Source organism: Mustela erminea, chromosome 12, assembly GCF_009829155.1.
Source record: "Mustela erminea isolate mMusErm1 chromosome 12, mMusErm1.Pri, whole genome shotgun sequence".
Lineage (NCBI taxonomy): Eukaryota > Metazoa > Chordata > Mammalia > Carnivora > Mustelidae > Mustela > Mustela erminea.
The window spans coordinates 17,125,306-17,142,229 of NC_045625.1; the positions used below are offsets into that span (position 1 = coordinate 17,125,306).

At 42.6% G+C, this 16,924-nt stretch overlaps 1 protein-coding gene across 3 annotated transcripts in view; it reads left to right on the plus strand.

The window, feature by feature from the left end:
- The window catches only part of ASTN2 (astrotactin 2), an 854,980-nt gene that overhangs the window by 535,239 nt on the left and 302,817 nt on the right, over positions 1 to 16,924 (plus strand). For all 3 annotated transcript variants that reach the window (XM_032307618.1, XM_032307619.1, XM_032307620.1), the window contains one exon: positions 3,010 to 3,176. In XM_032307618.1, the coding sequence (XP_032163509.1) occupies positions 3,010 to 3,176 (167 nt within the window). The remainder of the gene's footprint in view (positions 1 to 3,009; positions 3,177 to 16,924) is intronic.

Below are 16,924 nucleotides of genomic sequence, written 5' to 3' on the forward strand. Positions count from 1 at the left end.
GCAATCCTATGAAGACAGATGAGGTTGAGTCACTGGCAAGAGGTCGTGAAGCTTGTAAGAAGCCGAGTTTGGACTCAGACCCAAAGTTAACATACAGACACTTCGTACATCCTGTCTGGCACTCAGATGGCTCATTCGAAAAGTAGCAAGTGACTACACTGTTGCCAACGCTATGCTAAGTTTGCCCTGCAGGTGGGGACAAGACAGGAGGGTCCATTGTATTATAAACTTCGCATTTTGGTGAGGAAGACAGATGATGAGCAGTCAAGTAATTGAAATAATATGTTAATAATCTCAAACAGTGATACTACTAGATCTAGTCTGCCCTCGCCCACCCGCAAGGACTCGGGGCATGACATTTACGCCAGATGAAGGGATAATCGTGTGGGGGTGATTGGAAAACCCACTTCATCTCCTCAGAACACCTCTCCCAATTTTAACGTAAGGAGATTAAATCAGCTCTAAATCTATCTTTGCTCCAATGTCCTGAGATGGGAAACCATCTGTCAGTCAGTGACAGGGGAGTGGAGTGCATTGCCTGGGAGTTAGCTAAGAGCTACAGAGCCAGAAAGCCTGCAAAGCCCCACCCCTACCACTTCTCCTCAGTTTCCTGATCTGTAAAATGGGACTCATGATACTTCCCACCTGAACTGGATCCTGTGGGCACTGTACCAATCACCACGAACTCTGTGGCCAAGGACGATGGAAATGTAGTCTCTCTCAGTTCCAGAGCGCAAAGGTCCGAAGTCGTGGTGATCTCAGGGTCGTGTTCCCTCCCAGGGCCTCGCTTGCTGCTTTCCGGCTTCTGGAGGTTACAGGATTGACTGAGTCATGGCCCCATGGCTGAAATCTCTGCTCTGCCTTCACCTGGCCTTCTCATCCGTGCATGTCCTCTCTGTGCCTTTATCTTATGAGACATCCATGACCACATTCAGATCTACCTCGATAATCCAGCTGGTTCGCATAATACAAGGACTTTAGTTTTATCACATCTGCCAAATTTTACCATCGAAGGTGACATTCATAGGTTTCAAGGGTTAGGTCAGAAACGTATCTTGGGGAGCCATTATCAGCCTGCCACACTACCTCATAGGTTTGCTGTAAAGACCAACTAAGTAAAAGCAGGTTAAGTGTTTAGATCTTGCCTGGATTTCAGAACGTACATTTTTAAAGAATAAAAGTGGCAGGGAATCAGCTGGGGATGAGGAAGAACTAGGAGTGAATTCCGTGTCTCTTTCCCTCCTGTCACCTGATGAGAAGGTCAGACATTTTTTTTTCTAGCGCTTATCCCTGAGTCTCTGCAGACAGACAGACCCAGCCCCGAGTACCCGAGTACCCGTAAATGGCCCCGCGACCAGGTGCCCTCCTGTCTGACTGTGAGTGTTCCGAGACGAGCAGGGGTTTCCTCAGAGCTTGTATGAATATTTACGGCACTTCACTCGCATGGAAAATTGATTTTTCTTCTTAAGCACAAAATGTAGCCAGTTTTATAACCTTTCTGCGGCTTGATAAAGGCCATTTGTAACCGACTTTCTCCGTCACCCTCCCTGGCGCCAGTCTTAAATGTCTCGAAGAACTCTTGTGCGTTTGTAATTATGAATTCTTCTTAGGCAAACTTTAATTTTCAGGAGAGTTGACCTTTTGTTGTTGTGGGTTACAGTAGTCTTTGTAAATGGCTTTGTGTGTGTGTGTTTGTTATTGATGTTCTTCAGGTTGTGGCTTGGGCAAGGGACCGGGGGTGGGGGGTGGGGGCGTGCACTATAGAGCCATTTTAATCGATGACGTCCAGTGATGGATGAGGAGGGCTGAGCTCTGGGTGTTCATCTCTGTGGACAGGAAATGCCAGCAGAGTGACCAAAATTAAAACCTCGTACCTCGTTTTCTGTCCCCGATGCAGGAGAGCTGGTGTGCCGGATGGAAAAAGACCAGCTCAAATAGCCAGTTGTCCCTATGGTATAGGATCTTCCATTTATGGTGTACTTAGTGGATACCAGGCACCCTGATAAGAGCATTTGACTAGGTCACTCAAGATTGGAGTCATTGGGTTTTTTAGGGACCGGAGGGCTGCTGGTTTGGTGACCTGGAGAGAGGTGCCCATGGCTGGATCTGAGGCACCTGCAGACCCTGAGACCCTGTCAGTATAAGGGAGATTCGAGGTGTTATGGTTGCTGTGTTGTTGTTGTTGATGCGGAAAATGCATTCATTTATTTAAGGTGGGGAAGGATGATTTAGCAATAGCGTTCTGTTGACCGTCAGGAGGACGGTGTGGAAGAGACCAGGCTGGAGAGTGCCGGCTCTTGCTGTGGGCATGCAGGAGTCCCGTTCAGGACCCCGGAGACAGGGATGGAGACAAAGAGACAAATTCACGACAGACAGGAAGAGAACTCACATGTGACGAGTACCGAATGGTGTCCAGAATTCTGAAGTAAGGTGCACACTCCCAGGATCCAATTTAAGCTTGACAAGAAATCCATATAGGCAGGTTCCATGCCCATTTAACAGATGAAGAGACCGAGGCTCAGAGAAGGTGAATAACTTGCCCCAGATCACAGAGGGATAAGAAGAAGAGCTGGAATGTAAATTCGCATCAGTAGGAACTCTTTAAAATACACCTGGCTGCTGGCCAGAGGGATTCTTTATCAGTGGCAGACCCTACTGGACCATAATAAATGCAATGATGATGATGGTTCCAGTGTTGTCAACAGGAAAAGCAGCTAACCCTTGCCGTACAGCTGTCGTACAAGCCGCAGTGTTCTGAGCACTTTGCTGACGGGACCTTGTATTCTCATACGTCTACCGGGCAGGTACTGACAAAAGTCCCATTCCACAGGTGGGCACACTGAGGGTCAAAGAGGCCGTATAGCAATGAATGGGCCAAGCAAGACTCTGATTGAAACTGTCTGTGGTCCCTGCCTCATGCCCCTTTTCAGAAGGTGGGAGGAGAGGGCTTGCAGGATCCCACTGCCTCCTCGGCCATGACCGCCCTGTTGCTCTCTCTCCTCCGAGCAGTGCCCCGAGGAGCTGAGGCCCATGAAGGACGGCTCTGGATGCTACGACCACTCGAAAGGCATCGACTGCTCAGACGGCTTCAACGGTGGCTGTGAGCAGCTATGTCTGCAGCAGACGCTCCCTTTGCCCTATGACGCCACATCCAGCACCATCTTCATGTTCTGCGGGTGAGTCTTGGTCCCCGTGGCCCAGCCACTCCCCTCACAGCAGCGGGAGATGTGGGGAAAAGGTCAGGAGCTGCAGTCAGGCCAAGCCGGCCTTGACCTTCAACAAAATGCCTTTCTGTGTCTGCTCTTTTAGCCCAAGAAGCAAAAGGCAACAGGATAACCTTCTCTCGGGCATTGGGAAGAAGAAAGGAAAAAGCAAAATAAATAATTGATTAATAGTTACACTAAATGGAATCCATGCTGAGGCTGTGTCCTAGGGTCAGGACTGTGTTCTTCTGAAGCCCCCTGCCCCTTTTGCCTCTCCACTACAGTCCCGGCCAGTGTAGTCTGGAGACCAGAGCAGGCACCTGGAAAGTGTCACTGAGAAACAAACAGGTGTTCATTTAAGGATATGGGCTTGGGCCAGGCTTTCAACCCTGTTTCTGCAGGAATTTAGCATTCCTCAATTCTTGATGTGCCCATTCAGGGAATGCCTCTCTATGCCCTAATGCCCTATCTGCAAGGAGAACCAAGTGGGCGGCAGGGAGGTGGGAAGGAGACAGTGCAGCCAATGCCAAGAAGTCAGGGCATTTAAAAATTCTCTTGAGACTGAAAGAAGGGGCACCTTGGGACCAGGTCACTGAGTGGCCCTGGACAAGTCACTTTTCCTCTCCAGCTGTGGTCTGATCACCTGTAAAATGAGAGCTTTGGACAAGGACACTGACCATTTCTTCCAGTTTACCTTGTTTTCCGTGCAGAGGACTGCACTGGGAGTTAACCTCTGTCCTGCTGTCCCGAATGGCATCCCGCGGAGGGCTTGGTCCTCAGCACTTACTCAAGGGAATGGATGCACCTTTTCTTTGCTTCACTTTCCTCCTGGTGACATCTTCGTCTTTTAAAAATGTGCTCATCCTCTGACACTCTGGGACTCAGACAAATAACCCCGTGCTTGTGCAAAAATGTCGGTCATTGAAATATGCTCTGTGCTCTACTGAGATAGAGAAACAGAATGAGATTTAACAAGAAATTTTCAGGCCTACATCTTATGCAAAAGAGGATGGGGGAGCACGTATGAGTTTAATCCCAGTTTAACAGAAAACGATTTTACCTGCTCGGTTCTAGTCTGTGGCTCCGCTGTTCCTTCTGGGACATATTTCAGGGTCTCCCCCTCTGCCCCAGTTACACTGGGGCTGCAGGTGCCTTTGAGCAGGTGTTGGAGCAGCTTGCTGGAGGCCCTAGATATGTATCAGTAAAATAAATAAGAAATAAATTAGTGTATGCAGACCTGAATTTATAGCTGTCTCTCCTCGGCTTAAGTGACTGCAGGGCAGTGTGGAGTAAATTATGCATGGGCTTAGATCTGAGGCTGGAATACAGAATCAGCTGTGCTCTTATCATTATTTTTCTCCCTGTGTACTTGGTATGTGTTTTGGGGGGGGGGTCTTCTGTTGCAAATCACAGCAGTAACAGCAGCAGGGACAGCAGTAATGGACTTGGGCACAGAAACCATCAGCACCTTCCTCCATCCACAGCACAGTGCAGAGGTCAAGGGGAGTCAGCAGACTTTGGTTCTCATTCGAGCACTACGTTGGGCAAGCCTCTGAGGACCCCTGCTCTTCAGTTTCCTGGTCTCTAAACTTTTAATAATATTTAACTCAATATGAAGATGGTCGGGAAGAATGCAACATATTTATCCATTGTTACTCTATTAAGGCTAAGTCATGAGACCTTACGTGACTCACTGCCTTTTTGCTGTGTGACCTTGAGCAAGTCACTTAACATCTCTGTGCCTCCCTTTCCTCATCTGTAAAATGGTGATGGTAATAGTTATCTCTTTATGGACCTATCGTGAGGACTAAAATGCATTACGTTACAACTTATATGAGTATCTGTAAAGTGCTTCTGAAGGGCCTTTCTGAAGTATAGTTGAGAAACAATATAACATCAATTTCAGATGTATAATGTGGGGATTGGACATTTATATACATTATGCAGTGCTCACCACCATAGGTGCAGTTACCATCTGTCACCATACAAAGTTATTACACTGTTATTGACTATATTTGCTATATTTGCAACCCACAACTTAGTTACGACTGGAAGTTTCTTCCCCTCGATCCCCTTCTATTTCAGCTGGCCCTCCACCTCCCCACCCCTCCGGCAACCACAAGTTTGTTCTCTGTATTTGTGGGTCTGTGTCTGTTTCGTTTTGTTTGTTTTGATATTTAGATTCCACAGGTAAGGGAAATCATTTGGTATTTTTCTTTCTCTGTCTGACTTCTTTCACCAATTGTAAGACACTCTAGATCTATCCATGTTGCAAATGGCAAGATTTTTTTTTTCAGTGTTTTGATGGCTGAGTACTATCCCATCGCGCGCGCGCGCACACACACACACACACACACCCTTCTGTATCCATTCATCTGTGGATCTGCACTTGGGTTGTTTCCATATCTTGACTATTGTAAATAATCCTGTAACAAACATCAAGGTGCATGTATCTTTTCAAATTAGTGTTTTCGTTTTCTTCAGGTAAATACCAAAAAGTGGAACTGCTGGATCTTAGGGTGCTTCTGTTTTTAATTGTTTTGAGGAAGCTCCCTACCGTTTCCCACAGTGGCTGCACCAATTTACAGCAACAGGGCCCTGAGGCTCCCCTTTCTCTACTTCCTTGCCAACACCCGCTCTTTCCTGCCTTTTTGATACTAGTCATTCTCACGGGTTTGAGGGGATATCTCACTGTGGTTTTGATGAGCATTTTTTCTGATATTTAGTGATGTTGAATATCTTTTCCTGTGTCTGTTGGCCACTGGTATGTCTCCTTAGTGAATATGTCTAATTCAGGTCCTCTGGCCATTTTTTATTTGGATTGTTTGTTGGTGTTTTTGGGAATTGATATAGCCAATAAGGGGTTAATATCCAAAATATATGAAGAATTCTGCAAGTCCTAAATAAGATGGAAAGAGGTGGGGGAAGTTTGCTGAGAGCTGTTGAAACCCATCCAAAGGCTGATAAACAGGACAAAAAAGAAAAGAAAATCCAGGTCTCCTAAAACCAACTGCAGTGTCAATGTGTTTTGGAAATTGCCTATTAAGTATGCAAATGAGAAGTTACCCACACTTGTTAGAAGTACTATAAACAAAACAATGAAAGCCATTAGCAGGTACTTGTGAGAAAGTTGGTGGAGAGAAGTGGCAAGCCTTGAATTAAGCAAGGAAAACAAACCTTTGCTCAAAGAGACCTTCCAAACTTACTCAGAACTCTGTGACCTCTCTGAACGTCCTAGAGCGGGGCAGATAAAATAAACCTCTCTACAGCCAGGATAGTCCCAATAGCTAAGTCTTATAAAGTGCCTCCTACGGGCCACGACTGGGAAGTGCTTTGATTACAACAGGCTGTTTAATTCTTGTAAGGACTCTAAGGGAGGTACTGTGATGAGCTCCAGTTACCCTCAAGAAAAGCGGGCACATGGTGACTGTGTGACTTGGCCAAGGTCGCACAGCCGGTAAACGGAGGCTTTGAGATTTCCACCCAGGCTGTGTGGCTCTAATCTGGGTCACTGCTGGACACTTCTAGCACTGTGTGGTCTTAAGCAAGTCACTGAACTTCCCTGAGCATTTCCTTTCAAGTGGAATCAGATAGGACTGTGAGGAAAAATGAAATTATGCATGCGCAGGGGCCAACACACATGAGCAGCCAGGAAATGGTAGTTACAGTTAGTCGAAGAGGTATTAAGCCGTCTTATTTCATCATTCAGTGACTGAACTGAGGTCTTGTTTACCAGCTCTAGCACCTGGAACATAGTAGGTGCTCAAGTAATCATTGTGGAATGATGTTCCTCAGTCAGTGTGGCCAAAGGATGTGTTCCTGGTCTCGTCTTTCCAGCTATAATTCCAGCTGTTTCTCTTTTCCTGAATTAGGGCCTGTGGCTTCAGCTTCTGGAATTTTGACAGTGTTGTTCCTTCTGCTTCTCCTCTCCTCCTCTCCTACACCATCAATCTCTGCCCCCCTGCCTGTGGGCATTCAGCTTAGACAGCTGTTTCATCCTCTAGATTCAGTGTACGTGGAACCTTCTCCAACGAGTCTTCTCTGAGCACTAAGGGGTGCAGGAAAGAGGTGTGCAGGTACCTCACAGCTGGGCAATATAATATTTCACCCTTTCAAGGGGATACAAATTAAATATTCGCTCGGTATTTACCAAGGAGTGTTAGGGAATGCAAAGAAAGGACTTTCTTTTCTTGTTATATTTTGGTTTGTATTTTTCCCTTTCTACCCACAAGACCCTCTTCCAAGGGACAGACCCATTTGCACGTAGCCTTGAATTCTAGTTTATCCCAGTGAAGCCTGGACACCATTTGCAGACTGGACCTGTAGCCAGCTGCCGTGATCATCAGCCCCTGGTCAGGCCAAGGTCTGCACCGCTAAGTAAAGTACCTTTCTCTGGGGTCACACAGCTAGCCCGCCATGGCTGCTGCCCTGAGTGTCTCTCTTTGGTCACCCCACCTGCTCTTCTGACTTACCTGCTCTCCTGTGCGGTCCTCATCCCACGGTGAGTGCCTCATGGTCAGGGACGAGGTCCCCTTCTTGTCACTCCCCATATTAGACCTGAGAACTTCTTCAACACTGTATTTGTTGAATTAGGGAATTCATCTACCTAGGATTTCTTGTGCCTACTCTGTGCCTGGCCCTTGGTGGGATGCTGAGAACGCCAAGAGCATTGAGCAGGAGTCCTTGCCCACCCAGGGCAGAGGGGACACGGAGGACAGGTGGCTGAGCCTCACGTGGTCCCAGATGATGTTGATAGAGCACAGGTACCAGTGTGGTGGAGACAAGCAGGTGAATTGGAGAGAGGTGGAGAAGGCCTTGGAAAATCAGCTGAAGCATTTAGAATGAGTCTTAGAGGTGAGGGAGCGGCACCTCCCCCGAAGGTCTCGGTAGGTTACCCAGCAACCAAGTTTGTATCCTTGGTATAGTGTGTTTATAATGTATTCTATTCATTCTTCTCTGAGAACTTAGTATTATCTGCATAAATCCAACCTATTAAAAAAAACAAAAAACAAAAAACAACAGATAATATAAAGATAGGACTAACCGGAGCCATTTGCAAGGAGAGAAACAGAAAGGGAGGAAATGGTTTCAGAAGCCTGACATGGGGGATCTTACTCAATGGGAGATAAATTTAGCTCTGTGCTTCTTGGCAACTGAAGTAAACAGGAAAAAAAAAAAAAAAAAAGAAAAGAAAAGAAAGAAAGAAAGAAAAAGAAAACCGTGGTGGATTATATAGTTGTCCTGGTTTGACAAAAGGAATGTTGTAGTTTTGTTGTTTTGTGTGTTTTAACGGGCAAACATCTTTTCTTGATAGAATATTCTAAGAGAGGTGTTCCCTGTGTATTTGTAAATAAATCATGATCAAGTCCGTTAATTTTTTTGAAGTTTCAGGTATTTCTCAGATCTTCCAGAACAGGAAACTGAGGCCTGGAAGGATCTCACAGCCACGTAGGAGGTGAAGTTGGGACAGAAGATATCCCATGGTTCTCTCTTCAGAGGTGGATGTATTTAATGTATTTAAATGTAATTTAATTTAAAATGTAATGAAAATGTATTTAAAAACGTGGGCTCAAAGAGCATGTCTAGCCTCACATAGTCCTTACCAGAATATCTTTTTTAATGTCATTTTTATGTGATTTTAGGAGGGAGAGGAGATAATACATGCATTTGATACTCACGGTGAACTGGAAGCCGCTCACTTTCACGGTCAAGGCTTTGCATGCTCTCTAGTAGGGGAAACCACTGACCTCAGGAAGGGAGACGCTGATCTTGATTTTGACCATGAGTAACAAGTTACAGACGTGTGCGAGGTTTCAAGCCCTTGTTTCATTGTGGTTCCTGACTTTCAGGCTAGGGCCTGCCTTCATCCCTCCTCCCCCGCACCCCCTCCCCGAGTTCTGATTGAAGGAAGAGGATTTTACCTCCCACAGTTAACACAGAACATCCGCATGCCACGTTCTTGTCAAACATTACAACCTCATGCTCCCAGGCACTTGAAACATTTTGCAAAAGCTCCAGTGTAAGACATATTCACGGACAGTTGACGGAAGCACCCAGAAGTTCATGCATTTGCTCAGAGAGGATTTTTTTCCATGTGGGCTCTGTGAAACATTAGTCCCATATGCAGCTGAAAGGCAAAAAGGGGCAGCTCAGTGGTCATGCCCACATGGAAAAAAGTCCGTACTCTAGAACTGCCTTGAAGGTTCACCATGCACCTAGGGATAGTAAAGGCTTTGACAAGCCCTGTAGTGGTGAAACATCATATGTCAGTGGTTCTAAACTGACCATATTTTCCACATTCAAATCTCTGAAATTAGGATGCATCTTACCATCAATGCTTTGACAGAGTTTAAAAAAAATGTTTTTCCTTCTCAGTGTTAGGTAAAATGCTAATGTTTCTTGTAAGTGTTAAGGGTCTTAGGATAGATACATTGTTACATAATTTAACCAGAATTCCCCATGGAATTCTGTTTCCTTTCCTTTCTTTTTCTTATTTCTTCTTTTTCTGAGGAATACCCTTGGGTATCCTATATTCAAAATGGATTTTCCAAAAACTAAAATTTTCCTTTGAATGAAACCTTCAGATGGAGACCACCCTGAGAACAATCTTACTCATCTGTGTATTAGTTAATGTTGGGACAAGCCCAAGGGCCTTCATGAGAAAGACCCCCATGACGTTGGTTAGCAGGGTTTGTGTGGTTGAGGATCTTAGCTTCTAGGCCACAGAGAGTCGTGGTCCTGAGAGCCCCAGGGTGGGATTTGTCACAGGTGTCATATTCAGGAAAGCTGGAAAAGCACCTGTTGCTCTCTTGCTTTGCTGTTAGGGTACTCAGATTCACCCCTGGCATTGGTCCAAGTCTGTGTGGCGTGCAGTTCTTTGAGCTCTTCTTACCTGACCTTTTCTCTGTTTCTATTGCCCCTCCCCCACCCCCAGGATTTGATTCTTTTTCCTTTTCAAAACAAAAAACAAAAAACGCTCTCTAGTCTATGTATTTTAATATATATAATTTGTGGTTCTGTAAACCATTGAGGAATGAATGAATAACCAAGCAAATAAATACAGGAATAAACACTCTGCTCTGAGAATCTGTGTAAACGCCGTATCTCTATAGGGTCCTGGTTTCCTCTCTTGAAAGACAAGCAGGTTGGAAATAGCCATTGGCGCTGAAGTAGAATGGGCACTAGATTTGAAATGGGACAGTCCAGGTCAAGGTACTGGTTTTTTTTAAGTGCTCGTGTGATCTTGGTGGAGGAATTTTAAAGTGCCAAGCCTCGGGGTCCTTGGTGGCACTGTTGGAATGAAACTCCCCACCTGTGATGTTGCTCTAAGGATTAAATAAAACATGCTCTTGGCTAAACACGTACAGGTTTTATGGTGCAATCTCTGAAGGCCTATCTATTTCTAGAATTCTCTATAATGTGATAGGTGTGTTAAGGGTAACACATTCATTGCCTTCAGCTAAAATGCCCAGTTTGTATCTTTGTACTTATTTTATGTTTTTCATTTTGGCATATGTATAAATATAGTTTCATGCAGATCTTGGCTGGTTTCCTGTGAGCCTACACGCTTTAGAATTTCTGCAAGAAATTCTCCCAGACGACAGAATGTTCTAAAGAAACTGTATAATTATGTCGTGTGGTAAAAAGAAAAAAAAAAAAAAAAAAGAACAGAAACCAACAACTAAACAGACCTTTGCATAAATCATCCATCTTGTTCCCTGAGGTGGCTTGCGGGAGTGAGTTCCTCATGTTTCAAAACTCAGTGGATCATTTACCTCTGAGTCCCTATGTTTTTATGAGTCCCTGTTTTTTTTTTTTTTTTCCTTCCTCCCTGTATCTCTAAGAGTCTTACTAAGCATACCCCAGGCCTTTTTATCTACCCTCCTTCCTCTACTACTGAGACACAATCCTTTCTTACCTCCCGACCAAAAAAAAAAAAAAAATCACCATGAACCTACAGTTATAATATGGCTAAAATCATACACACACACACACACACACACGTTTTGGAATATGAACTCCGAGATCTATAACTTAACACCACTAACAGTAAGGTACTTCTTCATGGGCAAGTCACTTAACTATTCTAAAACAGTTTTCTTATCTGAAAAAGGGAGCCATTCCTCCCTGTTAGGATCTTATATTAGTTTCCTAGTTCTCTGATAATGAATCACCACAAATCATAGATTTATTATTTACAGCTGTGGAGGTCAGAATTCCTAGAATCAAGGCTCGGTAAGACTTTGAGGCCAGAGAACAGCTGGTTTCTATCCCTGTCTCTCTTCTAATTCCACATGGTATCTCCTTCTCTTGACACATTTGTCTACTTCTTATGCTCTTACAAGGACCCTTATTATACTGAGCCCAACCCAGATAATCCAGAACAATCGTCCCATTTTCAAAAGTCTTAAATCACATCTGCAAAGTTCCTTTTGCTGTGTATGGTAACATATTCATAGGCTCTGCTGACTACAACCACAAACATTTTGAGGGCGCCGTTATTTTTTTTTTTTTAAGATTTTATTTATTTATTTGACAGACAGCACAAGTAGGTGGAGGAGCAGACAGAAGGAGAGGGAGAAGCAGGCTCCCTGCTGAGCAGGGACCACCCCCCCACCCCCACCCCCTGCCCCCATACAGGACTTGATCCCAGGGTCCTGGGATTATGACCTGAGCCTAAAACAGATGCTTAACCACCTGAGCCACCCAGGTGCCCTGGGGGCACCATTATTCTACCTACCACAGGTTGTAATAAGGAGCAAGTCAGTTTGTCTACAGAAAAAATGTTCCACTAGACTGTGGAACTTGATTTTAGGGCTGAGCTTTGCATATGCGTGTGTGTATGAGTGGTTGTGTATACATGTATACATATAAATACACATACATGCATATACATGTGATGTATATGTTTAATTTATATGTAATAATTACATATGTATGCATTCATATATTTAAAATACATAAATGATATATGTATTTCCAATGAATGGCACATCAAAGTTCCCAATTATGTAGTTTGAATAATAATATAATAATAATAATCATAGAGTCAAAGAAGGATTATTCTGTTGATTTTAAGAAATCTGGATCTAGAGAGAACTCCACAAGTAGTATTTGAGAAGCACTAGAAATGATTTTATGCTCTGTGGTGAATGCAAATGGGCTAGCAGATGAAATAATGGTAGAGTAATACATGACCATAGTAACATGAACAATCGGGAAGCAGCAGTGTTGAAATGGCACCATGTGTAACACATTGTCTACTTTATGACACATGTGATGTTGTCCTTTATGTAAGTTCTCTCCGTCCTCACATCAGCTCTGTGATCAAGGTAACTGTTACCCCATTTACTAGATTGTGACACTGAGGCCTAGAGAAATTAACAGATAGGATCAGGGTCAGATGGCTGGTAGGGGGCATAGCCTCTATTTGAACCTGGGTTTAATGAGATCCAAACCCTGAACTTGACATCTGTGTCTCCCTTAAATAAGGAGGCATGAAATCTCAATAAATTCACCAAAGTAGAAATTATACAAGCTATATTCTGAGACTAGAATGCAATATTAGTATGTATTAATGGCAATCTAGCTAAACGTCCAGATAAACGTCTCCCCTTGAGAACTAAAAAACAAAAATAAAAACAAAGTGAAGTAACACTTACTTGGTTGGGGAAAAAAAATCAAACTCAAATGACCACTTCTTTAAAAATGAGTAAGTGCAGAAAGACTGCATATCCAATTCGTGGAATATGGGGAAAGCAGTCAGAAGCTCCGTGTCATTTATTGAGAAGCAAGACAGATTGAAAATAAACAAATAAAGCATTCAAATCAAGAAGCCAGAAAAAGAATTATAAAGCAAAGTCAAAGAAAGCAGCAGGAAAGAATTAATATAAATGAAAACTGAAATAAATGAAAGAGAAAAAAGAGAGAGAGCCTCATCAATAAAATGCAAAACACTATTCAAATGAGAAAGAGAGAGAGAGAGAGAGAGAGAGAACCCAAATAAACACATTAAGAATGAGCTGGGGACATAACCATGGAAGCACAGAAGATAAAACAAATTTAATGAGAATACTGTGTATAACTTTATACCAATAAATTTGAAAGTCTTGATAAAATGCATTATTTTCTTAGAAAATATAAATTACCGAGTTTGAGTTATGATGGTGTAGAAAATCTAAACAGACCGATAACATAAAATAAAATGATCAGAGAGCCAACTATCTGCAATTGAAAAGACATGAGCTCAGGGGATTTATAGGCGGGTCCTATCAAATCATTAAGGAATGTATAACCGCTATCTTGTATAAACTGAATCAGAGAAAGAAAATAAATGGGCAGTTTTCTAATTTATTCCAAAATCCTAGTGAAGTCCTAATACCCAAACTTGACAAATATATACTCATCCATTTAGAAAAATCTGGTAGATGTATGAGAACTGATGAGCTCCTTATGTGGTAGGATGAAAAATCAAGTTACAGAAATCAGTCATAGATTCCCTCAATATCGGCAACAATTAACTAGAAAACATACGGGAAAACATAAGTGAAAAACCGATCCTCTTCCTGATGGGGAAAAGACTGTAATAATAACAGCTATCACTGACTGTATGTTTGGGTATGCCAAATTCCAGACGTAACTCATTTAATCCTCACAGTAACTCCATGAGGTGGGAACTTCCTTATAGATAAGCAAAGAAGGCACAGAGAGGTTAAGCATTTTGTCCAAAGCCACACAGCCAATAGGAGACAGAATCAGGATTCGTCGTCTGGTGGTCTGGATCCAAATGCATGTCTGTAACCCCTGTAGCATCCTACGTTGCCTAAATACCTGTGAATAAGCCCTGACATGATACGTGGAAGACCCGAGGTCTAAAACGTCAGCGAAGGTTTTAAAGGAACACCATACACATGGAGATGCAAACTATGTAACTGAATTAGCAAACTCACAACTATAAAGATGTTAAAATAAGATAAGCTAGGTTGCCATAACAAATGAAGCCTCCCAAGCCAGAAGCATATACACAAAAGTTTATTATAAATTTTTCATGCAAAATCCATGTGACCGAGGCTCCCCTCTTCCATCCTGCAGTATGCACTTGGAACCTGTGGTCTCCAAGTTGGCCATAGCAAGAGAGGAGAGGGCTTGAGAATCAGTCACACAGGATGTTTTGAAGGGTTGAGTCTAGCAGCAACATATCACATCAGCACAGATTCCAATATTCAGAATCCCGTCCCATGGGATCCCACCACTGCAAGGGAAGCCTGGATGCAGAGGCTATGGTGCATACCCAGGAGGAAGACCCAGCGTGGTGAATAGAAGACATCTCTGCCACGGCTAGTGGCAGTGCCCAGCACAGAGCTGACTCTCAATATTTATAACTCTTAAATTTATATCTTCCCCCAAATTGGTCTACCAATACAATGCAATACCACCCACAATTCCACTTGGGTTTTATATGGAATTTGACAAGTTAACTCCAAAATTCATTTGAAGGGAAAAATAGTTTAGAAGAGTGAGGAAGTATTGAGATAGAAAATCAGTCTTTGCGATGGGGAGGAAACTTACTTTACTATATGCAAACGATGCTATAAAGCTACAGTAATTCAGAGAGTATAGAATTTTTGCAGAAACATACAAACAACTAAAGTAGGAAAAATTCCAACCCTGTATATATGGTATACATAGTGATATTAGTATATGACAAAAGAGCATTTTACATTAGTGAACGGGAAGGAACCTTCAGGTAATGGTTACTATTTTAAAAATAACCACTCCTGCCATGTACAAAATTAAATCCATACAGGTTAAACAACTGAAGATGAAAAGATTTTTTTGTAATGAGAATAATATACAGAAATATGTTTTATCATCTCGTGGCTTCCTAAGCATTGCCGTAAATTCAGAAGCAATAAAGGGCCAGGACAGAAAAGTTATAAGGTATCAAAAGTAAGATTAAAATACAAGTGCAGACTAGAAGAAAATTTCAATATATATGGCAGGCCAAGGATAACTATCCAGAAAATATGCAAAGCATATACAAGCTAATGAGGAAAAAGACAAGTATGACAATGGAAAAAATGGTCAAAGCACATGAATGGACAATTACACAAGAAGAAATAGATAGACCTGTGACACGAAAAGACGGTGAACCTCAGCACTAATCAGGAAATGCAAACCGAAACAAAAAATGACTCGGAGCGCCCGGATGCCTCAGTTGGTTGATCATCTGACTCTTGATTTCAGCTCAGGTCATGATCTTAGGGTCCTGGAATTGAGCCCCACATCTGGCTCTGCACTCAGCATGAAGTAAGCTTGGGAATCTCCCTCTCCCTCTTCACCCCCCTCCAAATAAATATAAATAAATAAATAAAATGTTTTTTAAATGAGTTACTTTTCCCATCCAAGGTTGATGATAATTACCATGAAAGATACAGGGAAGTGGGCTCTCTCATTTATCAGTGATAGGACTGTGAACTGGTCGAGACTCTACAGACATCTATTCAGGAGATCTACCAAAATTTTTAAATTCATGAACCACTGACCCCGCAATTCCTCTTCTAAGATTTTGTTATAGAAAACACACATGTACACAATGATGTAGGCACAAAGATCTTCATTTTGACACCATTTGTAATAACAAACAGCTATAAACCACCAAAATGTCCATCCATAAAGATCAGCTAAAAACATTATGGTACACTTACACTCTGCAATGCCAAATAACCAGCAGAAAGGTAGATCTGTATGAATACTGATTTGAATAGATCTCTAAGAAATAGTATTAGGTACAAATGCATATCTTACAGCAACATATGGTGCACTTATGAGTTTATTATGAAAAATTTATGTATAATATATTTTTTATTATATACATGATACTGTATTTCTAAATGCATTGAAAATACTGTAGAAGAATCTATAATAGTAATGATTACCAAAATAGGAAGTAAGAATATGTATAGAGTGGAAATGAAGAACTTCCACATTTCACTCTATAGACTTTGGTAATGTTTAATCATTTATAACAAAAGTAGGTATTCACAGGCATACGTGTGTGTGTGAAGAGAGGGAGAAAGCTCTACTTTGGGAAACCATTTCTTATACTTCCTGGGAACCTACTAGGATAAATGGATGGAACTAGACTTTATTAAGAACTTACCATTTACTTTCCCCATTCATACAACTCATATTATGTGTACTGCAACTTTATCAAGGGAGAGTTTAATTGCATTTAACAAATGCAAAAAGAAGTGGGGATAGACTTGGTGAAGGTACCAAAACAGCCCTTCTTTCAAGAACTTTCCACTGTGCTTGGGCAGGAGCATGTCAGCATGAGAAAGACAATTGGTGCTCCTGTGCAACACACTGCAGGTTAGAGAGTAACAAGGGAAGAGTATGTGGGGAACATAGGGAGGAGCAAAGGAAGAGTGACAACTTTTCACAAGAGTGATCTAGGTCAGCTTTTCAGCCCTGCCTCTTTACTTCCTGCCTTCAGTTGGGTTCCACATCTCTAACATCAGCTACTGGCTCCTTTAACCCAGGAGTATTTTCAACCCAAACCATTTCAAACAGACTCTCCCTTCTTCCAAATGAGTACCTGAGTATCTCTGCAGTCAGATTCAACAGATGTTTCACTCTACCTCCCAGAGAAAAGACAAATAAGAGACTGCCTGCCTTCTACTTCCTCCAGCTGTCACAGCCCAACCAGGGTCAGATCA